The sequence below is a fragment of the Trichosurus vulpecula genome, chromosome 6 (assembly GCF_011100635.1).
Source record: "Trichosurus vulpecula isolate mTriVul1 chromosome 6, mTriVul1.pri, whole genome shotgun sequence".
Taxonomy (NCBI): Eukaryota; Metazoa; Chordata; class Mammalia; order Diprotodontia; family Phalangeridae; genus Trichosurus; species Trichosurus vulpecula.
This window is the reverse complement of record NC_050578.1, coordinates 167,364,213-167,382,285: the sequence shown is the minus strand read 5'-3', so window position 1 is coordinate 167,382,285 and position 18,073 is coordinate 167,364,213. Positions and strand designations below refer to the sequence as shown.

The window sequence follows — 18,073 nt, the reverse complement described above, 5'->3', positions numbered from 1 at the left end:
TTTTCCCAGTTTAGATGTTGGGAATTAGCTAGCAAACTTTAATTATCAGGCAATTCTGCTTCTCTTCAGCATTTCCAGATCTAATGAAGGTGATCCGTCTTAAGAATGGAGAAAAAATGAAAGCAGTGGATGCCTTTCTAAACCAAATGGACAGGTAAGGAGAGCAAACCTTTTAAAATGTAAAATGCTTATTTTCATAATAAAAAGAAGCACAGAAGATGAGAGAAAACCAAGGTTACCTAAGACTTAAGTGTTTTATTTGGGACTCTTCTGTTACCAGCTCATCGAAATGTCACCTCTCTTCTTCCATCAACCTTTACATTTTTGCCAATTACAAATAGGAATCTTCTTCCCAGGAGGAAGACTGAACCTCTGAAACTTGGGTCGGTTTCATGTACACAGAGACAAGAGAATCCTTAGATGAAAAGATTAGCTCAACACTTGCTCATAATGTGAGTGCAGATCTGGTCAGAAAGTTTCCCTATCTGCAGAAAGGATCTTACATAGAACAAATCACTTTTGTATCTCTTTAAAGAGAGGCTCTAAATAAGGTAAATATTTTCTTTTCCTATGGGCTAATTCAACACTATGACCAAAATGCAATGGACTTTGTGCTTCTTCCATATTTGGGTAAAGTCTGTAGAACTTTGAGCCAAGGGAGAATTAGGGTATGAAAGGTTTAACTAGCTAATACTACCACCTTTTTGAGGCAAATGCTTTACTGGAATTATCCACTCAAGCAATCTTGAGGCTATTCTTGGTGAGGCAAGTATGCAGTAAAATGGAAACATGGGATCTCTGTGTTCCTAACATTGAGTCACTGACAAAAACATATATGTGCATATATCTGTGGTGTATGTGTTGCTACTCTTGCTTTTCCTATGTTCATTTCAGGTATAAGCTCCTTGAGGGCAGGGATGTTGACATTTGCTCTTTCCCTTGAATTCTCCACAGCACCCAAGACAAAGCTCTATAGAAGGTAGGTGATTAATGAATCATAAATAATGAGGACTATTTGACAACTAGCATTGCAGAGTTTCTGAGGAGTTGGCTGTGCTTGCTGGGATCTCTTGGCTTGATTTTACCTGTATCCTCACTACTTGGCTGGAATAAGAGGAACAAGTGGTTGTAACCAAGGCACACACTCATTAATTAAATACTGACTCAAAAATTGTAATGTCTGATACTGCACTTTCATGGCATTCCTAGATCTCTAGTTCATTAAGACCATTATTACAAAAGAGGGGTGGTGGGCCTGACCATTAACAAGTAAAAGCATCTACCCTCTCTACCAACTCTTTTAACAGAATTCAAGGTACAACAGGAGAAAAAATGAACTAACTTCCCTTGGTTGAATTCAGTCCACTCAACTCTATCCAGTCTCTCTCTGGAGAGGGCAAAAGGTCTAGCCATGGGTGAGCACATAAGGTTATACTAGTATTGGAAAACACAAAGGAACCCGGGCATCCACCTGCATTGACTATTTCTAAGGTTAAGGCAAAGGCCCATATTTGCATGTGTCTTAGTGTAAGGAAGGCTTAGGTTCAGTTTAAAGAGAGGTCTGGGGTTTTGGCTGAATGGCCCATCCCTCGGATTTATACTGACCTGTACCGGGTTTAATAGCAACTGGATTGACAGCAGATAATTCCAAATTCGGTACAAGCTCATATCCTTTTTCTTGCTGCTTTCCTTTCCCTTCATGATATCGGCTATATATGCCGCGGCCTGCAGAGTATCCCCCGAGGTAAGATCCCCTAGGGCCTGGGGCTCTGTTGCCAGCTGCCCCTCGCCCTCGGCCTCTTATGCTCCCTGCTTATAGAAACAACACAAAACTGAGATGAATAACCACAAGTGACAGTGCCAGGGGGCAGAGCTTCACAAACCTGAAGACTCCAAGGACCCTGACACATTTGGTTGTTTACAAAGAGTCAAAATTGTCCATTGCGAAAATCTCGTTTCAGTGAAATGTTACAGATGCCCAAAGAAACCTCCTGTTCCTGAGTGAAATTACTATAAGTAAATTCATTAATCAATGTGAAAAGTTAATACAGTCTTAGTGCAGTTTTAAGTTATTAAAATTTAAAACAGCACTAAGACTTCTGGGACACACTCTCTATAGATGAATGAGGTCAAAACTCTCGGCATATTAAAACATATCCTGTCGATGCATGACATTTACATCATTAGAGCCCATTAAAAATCACCGTCTTCAAGACCTCATCTTACAAAATGGCGAAATCTAGGCAGCAAATGGTCACATAGCGAATGGTAGGCTTGGGATAGAACATTTTTAAGGAATGAAGAAGAAATATGATTTCAACCTGGGTTAAAATCCTGGCTCCACTAGAACTAGCTGTATGTCATTTGACCTTTGTGATCAAAATCCCATCCATTACGTGGGATAATTATACCTGGCCTATGTACTGTACATGATTGTGTTGTAAGAACCAAGTTAGATTATGCATGACAAAGCATTTTATGAAGTATCATGCACAAAACAAATGTAGGCAGCATGATCCAGTAGACTGGCTCTGGAGTCAAAGGATATGGGTTTAGAACCTACCTCAGATGCATGCCACCCACGTAATTTTGGGCAAACCAATTTTTTGGGCCTTAGTTTTTTGATCTATAAAACAAAAGGGTTAAGCTAGATTTCCTTTGAGGCCCGTTTCGGCTCTCTTAAGGTCACTAGGCGATTTTACTTTACAGATAGTATTAAACTCTATGCCTTGTAATGACTACTAAGGTGGATATCTTTAAGTTCTGACAAAGAATACTCTGAAAAAAAAGAGTAGATTTTTAAAAAACAGTCTCTGCCTACCCTAACATAATACTGAGGCAAACTGGTCATTACTTTCTAGGGTACGCAATGATGCCCCAAAGAGCTAACTTACCTTTCACAAAATAATCTCTGTTGGGCCCAATCAGAGCATTGTAGGGATAGCTATAGTAGGCCAATGTATAGGGATCACATGAGTAAACATAGTTCGGCTGCTGAGGTGTTACTTCTGTCGTTACACTTCCTTTGGCTGCCTTCTGATAGCGCGTGTACTGCTCTTTGTCTACTGGCTTGGCCAAAGTAACTTCGAGACACGAGCCTTCAAGTTCGGTGCCATTGAGGCTATTCATGGCATGCACGGCATCTTCCCGGCTGGTGAAGTGAACAAATGCATAATCACGGATCTTTTTAACTCGTTCTACACAGCCGGGGTTAAACTGGCCAAAGCTCTTCTTAATCGTCTCCTCAGTTGTTTCGATCATCAGATTTCTCACGTAGAGGATCTTAACGGTTTCCATGACGTCCTCATCAACATCTATCTCTGGCTCTGCCCAGTCCACGGCAATCTGGTGTCCCCACAGTTGGATTCTTCCAGGCATGAGCTTTCTCCTGGCCATGGCGGCCGCTCGATGGCTCTCGTACTCCACAAAGGCAAACCCTCTGTTCTTCATCTTATCAGCCGCACTTGCGTACACAATAACATCTAGGACCCCTTCGGTCACTTTAGAGATCTCCTCCAGTATCTCCTCTCTCTTTTTCATCTTAGGGATGCCACCGATGAATAGTCGACAGTTATCCACACTGCAACAGACTCCTAGAAGTCGGCCTGGTCTGATCTCATAATTGTTCAATTCCCTCACGGCACGCTTGGCTTCATGCTTGTGAGTGTACATAACAAAAGCGTAGCCACGGTTCTTGCCATCAAAGTCCATCATCAACCGCATCTCATAGATACGCCCAACTGACTCAAACACTGGTACCAGCTCATCTTCATACACGTCTCGGGGGATTTTACCGACGAAGACCTCGCAGCCACGTGGAGGGTGCAGCCCTTCCCAACCTGGGGGAGGTCCACCATACTTGCGTTGTCCATTCTCTTGTATCATACTATAACCTGTACGCTCCATGAGGGCCAGGAGGGCAGCCTCATTAGGTGCCCCAGCTATACCTTCAGGAACTTTGGCAGCCGACACGTTGGTAGAATCGTTGCTCATTGTTGTAGTGGAATCTTCTGCTGTCATTATGTCGAAATCATTCAAAACTTGATGAAATCTAAAGAGGGAGAAAAGAAATGTGATTATTCCACATTCTACACAAGGCAAGGACTGTAATTTTATGAATTAAAACAGAAACACGGACCTCAATTCTAGCTAAAAACCAGAGTTAAAAATATGAAAAACTAAAACAAGCAACCCAATCCCAGGATACACTTGTAAATATAACAGCTTCAAACAGCCAAACTATTGTGTGGAAAAAGCAGAAACTATTTCCTTCTCTGGAACTCATGTTTCGAGAGTTTCCTGGTAGACTGTTATGTTTAGTGATTTGCCCAGGGTCAAAAAACCAATATGTATCTAAGTATCGTCAAAGGGAAATATTCCTTTTGCAAAGACAGAAAACAATTCTAATAATAAATAAGATATTGCCAACTTGATATTTCTTTGGAAAAGAACACAAACTTTTTCACTGTAAGTATGTAAAAAGAAATTCCCTTACAAAGAAGTGGTCATGTGACAAAAGCAAATAGTTTTCAGAAGAAATAATGCAAATGATAAATGGCTATGTGAAAAGATGGTGCACATCGCTAATAAGGGAAATACAAATTAAAATAGCCTTGAGGTTTGCCTTATCGAGTTCACAAAAATGATTTTTAAAAAAAGGAAATAGTGTTAGAAGGGTGGGGAGAAGATAGACACATTAATATACTGTTGGTGGAGCTGGGAATGAATCCAATCATTCTAGAAAACAATTTGGAGTTGTACAAGATATATACATACATATGTGTGTGTGTGTGTGTGTGTGTATAGATAGATAGATATAGATATATAGATACATACACACACACACACACACACACACACACACACACACAATTCTGTGTGGCATTCAATAACTTGCTCCCTGTCTCCCACCTTTCCAGTATTCTCATACCTTACATACTAACTCTGCCTCCCAGTCTACTCTTTGATTTAGTGGCATTGGACTCTTTATGATTTCTCAAACAAGATACTTCCATTTCCCAACTCCAGGTATTTTCACTGTCTGTCTCCTGTGCCTGGAATGTTCTCTCCCTCCTCATCTCTGCCTACTGGCTTTACTGACTTTCTTCAAGTCTCAGCTAAAATTTCACCTTCTAAAGAAAGCCCTTCCCAATGCCTCTTAGTTCTACTGTCTTCCCTTTGTTGAATATTTCCAATTTATCCTACACATACCTTGTGTACCTTGTGTGTGCATTGTTGTTTGCATTAGATTTGAAGGAACTGTCTTTTGCTTGTTTCCTTAGGACTTAGCACAGTGCCTGGCATATAGCACACAATAAACATATATTAACTTGACCTGGTAATCCCACTCTTGGGAATATCCTGAAAGGAAGTGAAGGTCAGAAAAATACATAGCAGCACTCTTTATGGTAGTAAAAAGCTGGAAACAAAAGTAGATAGCAATTGACTTGAGTAATGGCTGGGCAGACTGCAGTTTATAAAAGTAATGGGATACTATGGTGCCTAAAGAACATGAAAATTCAAAGAAACTTGGGAAGACCTGTATGAAATAATGTAGAGTGAATGAAAATAGAAACAAGAGAACCCAATGATCTTAATAATTCAAAAGAAAACAATACATTAGTAACTCAGATCAATGCAATTACCAATCTTATTCTAGAGGCCTGGTAATGATACATCTTTCCCCTAGGTAGAGACAGAGCCACATAGAGGTATGTAATCAGACATATGCTGCCCAGCAAGAAAATGTGTTGGTTTCTTTTGTTTTTCTATAGGATTTGAGTCTATTGTGGTTATTGAGAAGCAATAGCAATCAATATAAAAAAAGCACCAAAAACATAAAATAAAAGATATGACCATCTAAAGTGCTAAAAAGGAGAGAACAAAAGAAAGAATAAAAGAAAGAAAGGAAGGAAGGAAGGAAAGGAAAGGAAAGGAAAGGAGGAAGGAAGGAAGGAAGGAAAGTAGGAAGGAAGGGAGGAAGGAAAGTAGGAAGGAAGGAACGAAGGAAGGAAGGGAAAGAGGAAGGAAGGAGGAAGGAAGGAAGGAAGGAAGGAGGAAGGAAGGAAGGAAGGAAGGAAGGAAGGAAAGGAGGAAGGAAGGAAGAGAAAATTGAAATAAAAGTTGTAGGCCCAAATAGGCTAGGTTAGTTACTTCTAATTCCTACACCTGGGTGAAGTCACTACAAAATTATCTGCATCCACTCCAGAATCTGCCAATGTCAATAATCTAAATTATATAACTAAGTGGTTAGCAGAACTATATGTATTGAAAGAGTCAACTGGATATATTACTCACATCCCCAAAATAACCGTTAATAGTGCTGTGATATGTAAAAATAAAATTCCACACAACTAGGGCATCACAAGAGGGCCCATTCTGTAAAAGGGGCAAATGAAAGTTATTGAAAAAAAAAATTGCATCATGATCTAAAACCTTTTTTGTCCCATCTTTCCATATAATACATATATTTACATTAAGTATAGCATGTCCCAAAAGTCTTAGTGCAGGATTAAGCTATTAAAACTGCAAACAAGTTTCCCGGTATTATGTGTATTCTCAGGACCACATGCCTGGATATCATTCTAGACACATGACTGATTCCTTTAATGCTATCCCTCCAATCTCCCAAAGAGAAACATTAAGCCATCTTGCTCAGAGACTTGATAGAATAATTTATAAATTCGAATACCAATGATCCCTTAGACAAACATGGATTTTAAAAACTATTATTAAATAAAATTATGAGGCATTTAAAACTTTGCAAGGTGTTTTATATACATTTCTCTATTTGAGCTTTATACGACACTATGAAGTACTATAGGTATCATTTCCTTTTTCAGAGTTTAGACCCAGAGAGTCTAATCCTAGCCTTGCCAGGATCACACAGCTAGTAAGTGCCCACAACTGGATTTGAACCCAGGTCTTACTTTAGTTTAACACTCCACTCACTACCTATGCTGCCTCAAGAGCAAGAGAGAACATAATTGAAAGTTTAACAAGAGCTACGGTAATAATATATAATGATCATATGGAATATTGTAAAATATAATTGGGGGATGGATAATATGATTGTGATGGAATACTATTGCGCTATAAGAAATGATGAGCTCAATGATCTTAGAAAAACATGGATAGATTGGCATAAAATAATGAAGAGTGAAATGAACGAACCAGGAGAATGCTGTACGTAGTAACGGCTAATATTGTTTTAAGCACAACTTTGTGCGAATAAGTAATTTTGACTATTATAAATAACCAAATTAACTGCAAATGACCTATGAGGAAAGGTGCTATCTACACCCAGAGAAAGAACTGATAAATAGAAGTATGTATAGAATGATTTTACACACACGCCCATCCACCCCACCCCACCTCTCTCTAATGGTAGCCATCTCTAGGGCAGGGGTGGGAAGAAAAAAAGAAATTTACATTATTATATCTTTAAAAGGAATAGCAAGTTGTACATAACAGATTTACAGTTTCATAGGCAATCATCTTTTTTTGTTATACTGTGTTATGGAAATGCTTGCTTTATTCCATAAATTAAAAGATATACACATATGTACATATATACAACTACACACACACACACACACACAAATAATTGGGGGTTAAGAATTGCCAGCAAAAAAAAACAACCAACACCACTTAAACACCCTTCCCTTCCATTTGCTTTATCCTTCGTAGTCTTCAGATGGTTACATTGACCTGACCTCTTTCCTAGCCATCTTAGATTTGAGGGACAAAATATCTTCAAAATATTTTTAAGTCTACAAATTTTTTTTTCTCTTTCACAGCTGTGTGTATCTCCTGAAAGAACTAGCAAAATGAAAACAGCCCTCATGGTCCACTTTAACTCATCTGTAATCTCAGGGACAGGGCAGCTAGGTGGCACAGTGGTTAAGAGTGCCAGGCTTGGAATAAGGAAGTCTCATCTTACCAAGTCCAAATCTGGCCTCAGACATTTACTAACTGTGTGACCCTAGGCAAGTCATTTAACCCTGTTTGCCTTGGTTTCCTCATCTGGAAAAGGAAATGGCAAACCACTCCAGTATCTTTGCCAAGAAAACTTCAAATGGGGTCACGAAAAGTCAGATAGAACTGAAAATGACTGAACAAAAACAAGTTCCTCCTGAAAAGCTTTTTGAAGAAAAACATCTACTCTTTATAGCCGGTGTACTCTTGCTATGACAGCACACACTGCACTACTTTTGGCCAATAACTGGTCACATTTCTACAACAAGGTGGGGAGATGGAATGCCTTATCCTTAAAAAGAGGAGCCTAAGATGCCACAACTGGAAAACCATGTGGGATGATGCCAAAGTACAAAACTGAAATAAGTGGTTTTTTGAAGGGCAAAGGAAAACAATATTTGTTTTTCTCTTGTGGAACTGAGTGTTGTAAATGTTAAAAAAAAAAAAGAATATCTGTTTTTCTACTTAGAATAAAACCTGTAGAGGTGACAGGACCTTAAAACACTTAACCAAGATATCCCTCCAGTCTTGGACCTAGCAGTTGGTGAAAATTTCTGGAGAAATACTCTAAGATTGCACAATTTAATTAATTAAACATGTGTCACAGACTTTGAAATTTAGAACAGGCCAGTTAATCTTATCTGTATCCAGAGTACAAGGTAAACATGCTCCTCCTTCCTTCCAACTTCACTAAATCTGTCAACACTACCACCATTTTACTCAGTCTCCCAGGTTTGAAACCTCAGTGTTATCTTTAAATCTTTCCTCTCCCTCACCTAAGAATCAAATCAGTTTCATTCAATTCAAAAAGCATTTATTCCCATGGTGACTTGTACCTAGTATATGCTTAACCAATATTTGAACTAAATCATTTATTAAGTCCTTTCAATCTAGCCCCATATATCTGCCTTCATTCTTTTCCCTCTAATCCCTTACCTATCAATTCCTTTTGTTGTTCAGTGGTGTATGACTCTTCATGACCCCATGGACCACAACATGCCAGGTTTTCCCAGCCTCTGCTATCTCTCGAAGTCTGTCCAAGCTCATGTTTGTTGGTTTCCATGACACTATCTATCCATTTCATCCTCTACCATCCTCTTCTTGTCAGGCAATTAGAAGTTACCTAAGAAGTGTCTAAGGCTATATTTGAACCCAAATTGGTCTTCCTGACTCCAGGCCCAGTGCTCTATCCATTGAGGCACCAGCTGCCTCTTGTGAATTTACAGAATTTATAGAACAAATATAAAAAAAGAGTTGAAATGAGGTATGGAGAGAAGGCATTAGCAATTAGGTGAATCAGGAAAGGCTCCACATAGGAGATGATGACTGAGCAAAGAGAAAGATTTTGCAAAATGGGAGTGAGGAGGGAGTATATTTTAAACATAGGGACAGGCAGCCAGTGTAAAAGCATTCATACCAGGAGACCAGAAGATGGCATATAAGGTGTAAAAAGCAGACTAGTATATGCTTAACCAATATTTGAACTAAATCATTTATTAAGTCCTTTCAATCCAGCCCCATGTATCTGCCTTCAGTAATAACAGAGTAAGACATGCAGATAGCTGTAATTCAGAAAATCGCAGTAAGTTTATCCAGGAAATATAAAACAAATTGTTATGTGAGACCTAAGGCTTCCTGGAGGGGGTGACATTGCCTTTCAAGGATGGCTAGTAATTGATAACTCATTAGAAAAGACTCTGATGTTGGGAAAGATTGAAGGCAAAAGGAGAAGAGTTGGACAGGACTGAAGTGACTGAACAACAATTGCTTCCCCAAGTTAGAATGTAAACTCCTTGAGAGAAGGGATGGCTTCATTCTCTCTATTTATATCCCCAGAACCTGAAAATTAATATTGATGGTTAAGAGCTGTAAACTCCATAAGGGCAGGGACCATGTCAATAGTTAAAAAAAAGACAAATATTTATGTGGTGTCTACTATGTGTACAAATCCCAGGGAATACTGGGAATGCTCTAGTGGAGATTAATTTCATCCAGTTCTCCCCCGGTGTGCACAGAGTAGGGGCTTAATAAATGTTTGTTGAATTGAATATAAGAATGCTGGCACCCTGTAGGTTTCTGTATTGGAACACATGTTTTCTGACATAGCAACCAGTCTTACAAGAATATCTATACATATTAAAATCAACTTTCTAATTACAAAAGAGAACAGTTAATTTTGATTATAAAATTGAAAAGCTTTATATTTACCATCTCTAATAAGGATCTGACAGCCAAGATTTATCAATCAATAAACATTTACAAGCACCTACTATGTGTCAAACCACTGTGCTATGTGCTAAGCAGTAAATATATACACTTATTCTCTGTCTCTGTATCTGTCTCTCTCACACACACAAAATCAAAAGTATTCCCCAATAAGTGGTCAAAGATTATGAACAAATGGTTCTCAAAAGAAGATTTGTGAACTATTAATGACACTATGAAAAAATAGTCCAAATCACTGCTAAGTAAAACGCAAATCAAAAATATAAAATTGGCAAAGATGACAAAAGATGAAAGTAGTTAAAGGCAGAAAGGTGGGACTGTGAATTGGTCAAATCATTTTGTTAAGTAATTTGGAATTATGCAAAGAAAGTTACAACAAAGTCCATACTCTTTCACCCAGTGATTCCACTGCTAGGCGCATATCCCATGGAGGTCAATGAAGAAAAGAAAGACTTTATTTTTAGACACGACAAGATATTTATGGCAATATTTTTTGAGATAGCAAAAAAAAAAAATAGAAACAAAATAGATTGTTGTTTGGGGAATAGCTAAACAAGCTATAGACATGAATGTAATAGATTAATATGCTTCAAGAAACAATGAATATTTTAAAAAGCATGTGGGAAGACTTAATATGAAATGATGCACAGTGAAGTAGGCAGAACTAGGAAAAATGCACTCTATTATTGTAATGATGTAAGTGGGAATTGCTGTAACAACTAAATTGAAGTTAAACACTATGAAATTATGGCTAAGCTTAGCCCCGTAAGAGACAAGAGGATGACCCTCCCCCTTCTTTGCAGGGGGGACACAATTATGGCTGTGGAACACAACAGATATCAGAGAATTTTTAGATATTTTGGTAAGTTTGGCCAAATTGTTTTCCCCTGTTACAAAGAATGGTTCTTTGGGAGGGGAAGGATGGAGGGTTACTTTGGAAAATATAGATGTAAATACAAAAGATATCAATGAAAATTTCGTTTGAAAAATCACTAAGATTGATTCTATAGACAACAAGTTAGCTATTCCATCTTAATTTACGAATGTACTTTAGGTGTTTACACCCAATGCTTTAAAAAAAAATCACTCTTAAAATGAACTGACTGGACTTATCTTCATGACTCAACCTGCTGTTCATTTGATAAACCCTAAGGTAAGTGAAGGACCAGAGCCAAATCAGCTATGAGCATACCATACCCAGGCAACTCTGAATGGACGTTCCCAACACATCTCTTGATACATGAATTAAATATGTCTCACCACAAGGTTGCTAATATTAAACAAATTGTTTGCTCAATAAAATCCACTTGCAGGATTTCATTCTCATCCTGTCATAGAAATAAAAAAAAATATTAACATGCTTGCAAGTTAAACAATCATCTTGAATACATAGCCAGATTTTTTTTTCTTTCACTTTAGTTCCAGTTAAAATAATAGCATGGGGTTAGTTTATATTTGAAAACCAAATCAAGAGTTTAAACTAGCTTTCCAGTCTGAACTAGTTTGTCATTTGCTTTTGATTAGAACTTCAATTTTAATGGCACTATGGCTCCTCAGAAGTACATAGATGGCCCTGGAAAAATCCCTGACATTTACTTCTTTACATAGTCTGAAGACAGGGCAGCTGTCTGTTCAGGTATTATTCAAGTGTACCATTACTACATAATTACTAGTTTTTATTTCTTGGAAAAATATGAGTTTCTCAGGGATAGTTCCTTATTTGTTAATTGACTGACAAAGCCCAAGGGGACAAATTAACCTGGAAAGACTGACCTCAACTAGACTGGTTTCTATTCTTCCTAGTGTAAGGATGCGTCACATATGTTGGCAAGAGGTAATTCTGGTTTTTTTTTTAAAGTTAGACCTCTGCTTTGACATTCTGTATCAACACCATGACATGTCAGTGGTTTTTTTTTTTTGATACCAATTAAAGGTATCAAATTTATAAATTTAGGGCAATGCACAAATTACGAAGACTGTTGTTTACAAAACCAAACATCTAACATCACACACAAAAAAGCCAATATTCTGACGATAAGTCAGGGAGTATGGCACAGAGTTCAGTTTGCTAGCTTCTAGAAAGAGGTAGAGTAAGAAAAATTAGTCAATGAGAGACCCACTTCTTCATTCCTAAACTATCAGCATTGCATCTCTAAGTCCTCTGACAGCTCTAAATCTGTGATCATATGACATTGAGAATAATGGGTGTCATGTACAGAAAACTATTTTATGAAGCAATGAATACTCCCACAAACCGATAAAGTAGCAAAGAACAACCCCTGCAGCCCTAACTTTGCCCATTGATCTCACTGCCCTGTGCCAAGCTGACACCGCCCATTAGAATAAACAGTTAAGCGAACACTCCCACAAACAGGCAGGCCTTTGGCACTGGGTCATTTTAATTGCCTTAGGGTTTCTAAGTGTAAAAAGAGTACAGCTCAAAATGGAGGCAAGAAAGACGAAAATGCAGGGCTTAAGATCAAAACAGTTAACTAAAAAGGTCTTTCTTTTCTGAGGAGAAACCTGGTTCAAACCTCAAGCTGGCAATTTAACTTTCTTCTAAAAGTAGCTCCTAGCAGATAAAGGACATTGAAGTGATGGCCTCTGGAGGCTGATAAAACCCAAATTAGTTTTTCCCAGAACTTGTTAACAGCTCACTTCTTTTTCAAAAGGATATCAGAACAGGCCTTCTAATAGCCAGTAACATTTTAGTTGTTTTGTTTTGTTTTTTAAACACCTATCTTCAGGCAGTCCTAATTTGAGAATAATTCAAAACAAAATGGCCCTTAAACTGCCTGGCCTATTTGGAATGTGTTATACATTCAACAAGTTCCAATGCTTGATAAACAAATATGAAATCAAGTAACTCAAAGCACACATCTGAAAATGATGGACTTTGTTTTGGTATCTCCCCTACTGATTCTAAACATGCAAATTGTTTTACCAGAGCTGGGATGAAGGGCTGCTTGTCTCTCCAACCACCAGGAGTGAGGGAAGAAGAGATTTTTCAAATGTAATAATAATAGGTCACATGTATATAGTGCCCTAAGGTTTATAAGGCACTTTGCATATATGATCTCATTGGATACTCAGGATAACACTGTAAGTTTAGCGTGACTATTATCTCTACCTAGAGATGAAGTAGGTCACACATACATCCAATACCTTTTGGTGGCAGGATTTCAACCCAGGTTTTTCTGACTTGAAGAATCTGAATCAAGAAACAGATTTAAGACTATCTACTGTACCACCCTTCTATCCATACAGAAATTTATACAAAGTCAAAAGGAGGTGGCACTTGAACTCTGATTTGGAGGAATTCTAAGATGCAGAGGTGAGGCGGAAGTACATTGCAGACATAGCAGACTGACTGAAATAGGGCACTTAGGCAGAAAATGGACTGTCCTCTAATGGGGAACAGTCCTTTAAGCTGCAGTATGATGTTCTGCATTGGGGGAAGGAATACTTACAGTGATAGAATCATAGATTCTTGAAGAATTAATATTTCAATAAGTTCTAACAAGGAGCAATATGGACTTTGAGTCTCAATTTTGTTTTTTCTTTCTTTCTTTCTTTCTTTCTTTCTTTCTTTCTTTCTTTCTTTCTTTCTTTCTTTCTTTCTTTCTTTCTTTCTTTCTTTTTTTTCCTCGGGCTGTTTCTGGTGGGTAGGTGGGAAGAACAAAAGAACCAAAATTATTCTTGAACACCAGAATAATTCATAGCTAGATATTCAGCTCCTTGATAATCTAGCATTTGCTATTCTCATATTCCAAGATGACTTTGCTAATGGTGGTGGTGTTATCTGCACCTGGCAGTATGACTAAGACTAATATGTGTCCTCTGTAAATCATGTCCCTCTGTAATCTAGCCTTGGGGTGTTGCGGTTGCCACCGTTTGCTGTCTTTGGGATCTGACTGTCACTTCTTGACACACTCTTCTCTTCACAAACTAGAGGATACCTCAGCTCAAACAGAACAAACAACAAAAGCCCATTTCCCATCATTCCACATTAGGTTATATTTTCACACAATGAGCAGATAGACCAAGTAATAATATGGATCAAGAAATTCAGCACAAGTGTTTGGAGACTAATGCTAGCTAGCACCACCAGAGTTTGAATTTGAAGGCACTATTGTGATCCTTTAGCATAGGAGTCTGTGGATAGATTTCAGGGTGATGTGTAAACTTGAATAGAAAAAAAAATTACTGGATTTTTCATATACAAAAATTTTTCAGTTTAACAAAGTCAAAATTATCCATTTAGCATTTTGTAATGCTCTCTATCTCTTGTTGTGTCATGAATTCTTTTCTTTCCCATATATCTGATACATAAACTATTTAGTTGTAAACTAAAAATAAAAAATCTTAATTAAAAAACCTAAAAAAAGAAAGAAATGATCTTTATTTCAATATAATTGGTTTCCTTTGTAATCCTATGTATTTTATTTTATACATTAAACACATTATTCTGAGAAGGGATCCATAGACTTCACCAGACTGCCAAAGGAGCCCAGAATATCCAGTCTAGCCCAGCCCTTGCATTTATGTCATAGGTAAGGAAACAAAGGTGAAACATTCAAAGTCAAATGCGTAGAGCATCTCTGTCTAAAAGAAATTAACTGAATTCACTAACTTTTACCCATCTCTTTATATTTTCAAAAAATCAAATAGTTACATCTGACAAAAACTGATAAGGGCACTTTTGCTACAGCCTGCCAACATGGGGTCACTATAATAGCATCAAATCCTATAATCAGGTGTCCACTTTCTTAAGGACAAAACTGTTAGCTAGGTAGTGCAAATATTAACTGTTTAACTGACAAAAACTGAGACCTAATATCACCCAGTTATTGAGTGTCAGTACTAGGATTTGAGTGCAGTTCTCCTGATTCAAAGTCCAGGGTACTTTCTCCCAGAAAAGATGGATGAGTGGACAACAGAAAGTCCTTCAGTCACTACCTAGTGAGAAGTCATTCCTAGCACTTGCAAACACAGCTGTGGCCTGAAGGTATGGGTGGGGAACCTGTGGCTTCCAAGCCACATGTAGCCCTCCAAGTCCTTAAGTATGGCCCTTCAGTGAATGCAGCTTTCATTTTAGAGTAATGGAATAAGCCCTAAAAATGTGTAAAGATCCCTAACCAGAAGGCAGATGATGTGTCTTCAGAGTATAAAGAATAAAAGGTCACATGTACTTTTTTCAGTTGTATTTTGACATCTGTTAATGTCAAGGATAACACAGGGGTCTCATCGGTCCTGCCTGCACCATTACATGAAAGGATGCGCTTGGCTCTCAGCGATATTAACGAGAGTCCCCTTTTATGGGAGGTGGGAACCAACAAAAAACGATAATGATATTTATAAATCATAAGATTCAGAGCTGGAAGATCTCTTAGAGATTTAGCCCCTTGATTTTATAAAGAACCCAAAGCCTTAGAGGGGCTAAGTTAGGTATCATACAGATTAAAAAAAGAAACGTATTAATGAAGCATAAAAAAAGAGACACAAGAGGAGAGGCAAAAGGAAGTTGGAAAGGAGAACCAGAAAAGCAGTTTTGTTACTATGTTAAATGTAATAATCACTTTAAAAAATTGTGAGTAATTGAAGTTCATCATATCATATTCAAGCATCTTTCTCTGTTCTTTGAAGATTGAAATGTTCTTATTTGTCTGTACTTATTGTTTATTATAAAAAAATTGTTTGAGGAGGAAAAAAAAACAAGAAATGACATAGGTGAGAATAGATAAACAACCACCTTTCACCTGAACGCCTATTTAAAAAGATTTTAAACTGAGTTGAAAATTCTGCCTATGTTGGAAGGTAAGTCTAATGCAGAATAATGTTTGAAAGTGGGAATTCTTAACTGTTTCTGTATCATGGACCCATTAGTAATCTGGTGAAATCTATAGTTAAGTGCATAAAATAAAATACATAAGATTACAGAGGCAAAGGAGCCTAATTACAATGAAACCTACTTAGCAAAAAAAAAAATTTTTTTAAATAAGTTAAAGGACCCTAAGGGCCACTAGGTGGTGCAGTGAATAAGAGTGCCAGGCCTAGAGTCAGAAAGACCTGAATTTAAATCCAGCCTTGGATACTTACTAGCTGTGTGACCTTGGGCAAGTCACTTAACCCTGTGTGCCTCAGTTTCCTCATCTGCAAAATGAGCTGGAGAAGGAAATGGCAAACCAGTCTAGTATCTTTGCCAAAAAAAACCCAAATGGGGTCAATGAAGAGTTAGACACAACTGAAAACGACTGAACAACAACAAAGGGCCCTAAGTTAAGAGCCCTTGCTCTATGCTAATTTATTACCAAGTCACTGGGGGCAGAAGAAGGGAGAAGGGACACATTTTCTTTCATTCTAGAAGGAAAGAGGGTCTATGAGGGCATGGGATTAAGAGGCACTGAAGGTAACTTTTAAAAATTTTTTTTTTAATTTTTAGTTTACAACACTCAGTTCTACATAATCTTGAGCTCCAGATTTTCTTCTCCCCCCTCTCCCCCTCCCTTCCCAAGACAGCATGGAATCTGATATATCTTCTACATATATCTTTGCATCAAACTTATTTACACACTAATCAAGATGTGAAGAATTACGACCAATGGAATGAATCATGAAGGTATCTCTTAGATCTAATGACAACACCAATCAATAATATAGCATCACCACCACCAAGCCTTTTATAGTCCTGATGCAACATGTTGTTTGATCCTAAATCTTGTAAGGTTTTATGTCCATTTTACAGATATGGAATCTGAGGCTTTGGAAATTAAAGACTGACTCTAATTCCACTGTTGCATAATAAGCATTATTTCAATCGGTCAAGTCAGTCGACTGTATTTCTTGTTCCTAAGGCCCCCGCATTTCTAAAGGACTGTGCAATCCCTTTCTACGACCACAAAGAGGCTGTCTCAAGGGTACTGCAAGGGATGAGGCTCTAGAGAGCCATCGGATGTCCTTGTTCAGCAAGCTTAGACTAACTGTCTAGGTAGGTAGCTCGTGCATCGTGATTCATTCATGCAAATGTGTTTCATAAACTTGAAAGCATAATGCAAACGTAGAATATTATTCATTTATTACTAATGAATATTAGTAATAAAAGTGTTCAATACCCAAAACACAAGCACTAATGGTTGTACATAACACAGTTACAGGGTGTTCCTAAAGTCTGGACACATAGGCAAAAATGCGTATGTTCAAGAAATGAAATGAAAAATTTCAACATTTTATTTAACTGGAATATTAACAAATAACATCTTCAATTCATTTATGATGCAAAGGTTGATATGCTTTGCAAGATTCATGTGAACTCGATGCAATAACTCCACATTGCCGTCAATTGCCCATGTGTCCAGACTTTAGGAATACCCTGCATTTTGTGTACTATTTGAAATTCTCTGGAGAGCCATTAGAAATAGAAATTGTTTAGAAAATCCCATGCATAAAGGTTATAAATGAATCCATGGAAGCAGATGAGATAATAGCAGCTGACATTTATATAGTCTCTTATGATTTGCAAACTGCTTTACACAATCTCATTTTATGACCAGAGCAGACCTGTGACAGAAATACAATCTTTATCAAACCCATTTTCTTTTCTTTTTAAAAATTTACTAATTTTTAGTTTTCACGCCCATTTTCCAGATGAAGAAACTGAGGCTCAAAAACAGTGATTTACCCCTGGTTGCACAACCAGCAAGTTTCAGAGGTAGCACCTGGTCATAGGTCGAAAGTTCCCTCCCCCGTATCACTATGTTTGCAAAGTGTTATGATCAGAATAATTCTGTGAGATAAGTGGCACACATTATTTATCCCCATTTTGTAGATGAAAAAACCCCAAGGTTCTGAAGGTTAAGTGGCCTGTCCATAA

The 18,073-nt window shown here is 37.7% G+C and overlaps 1 protein-coding gene across 6 annotated transcripts in view; it reads right to left on the bottom strand.

The window, feature by feature from the left end:
- Window positions 1-18,073, bottom strand: part of RBM47 (RNA binding motif protein 47) — a 163,277-nt gene that overhangs the window by 9,423 nt on the left and 135,781 nt on the right. For 3 of the 6 annotated variants that reach the window (XM_036762395.1, XM_036762393.1, XM_036762394.1), the window contains 2 exons: window positions 2,895-4,051; window positions 1,606-1,812 (listed from right to left, as the gene is read on the bottom strand). In XM_036762395.1, coding sequence (XP_036618290.1) covers window positions 1,606-1,812; window positions 2,895-4,020 — 1,333 coding nt within the window. In that variant the 5' untranslated portion in view covers window positions 4,021-4,051. Of the gene's footprint in view, window positions 1-1,605; window positions 1,813-2,894; window positions 4,052-13,673; window positions 13,723-18,073 lie in introns of those variants that run through there. The other 3 variants (XM_036762390.1, XM_036762392.1, XM_036762396.1) reach the window with 3 other exon arrangements.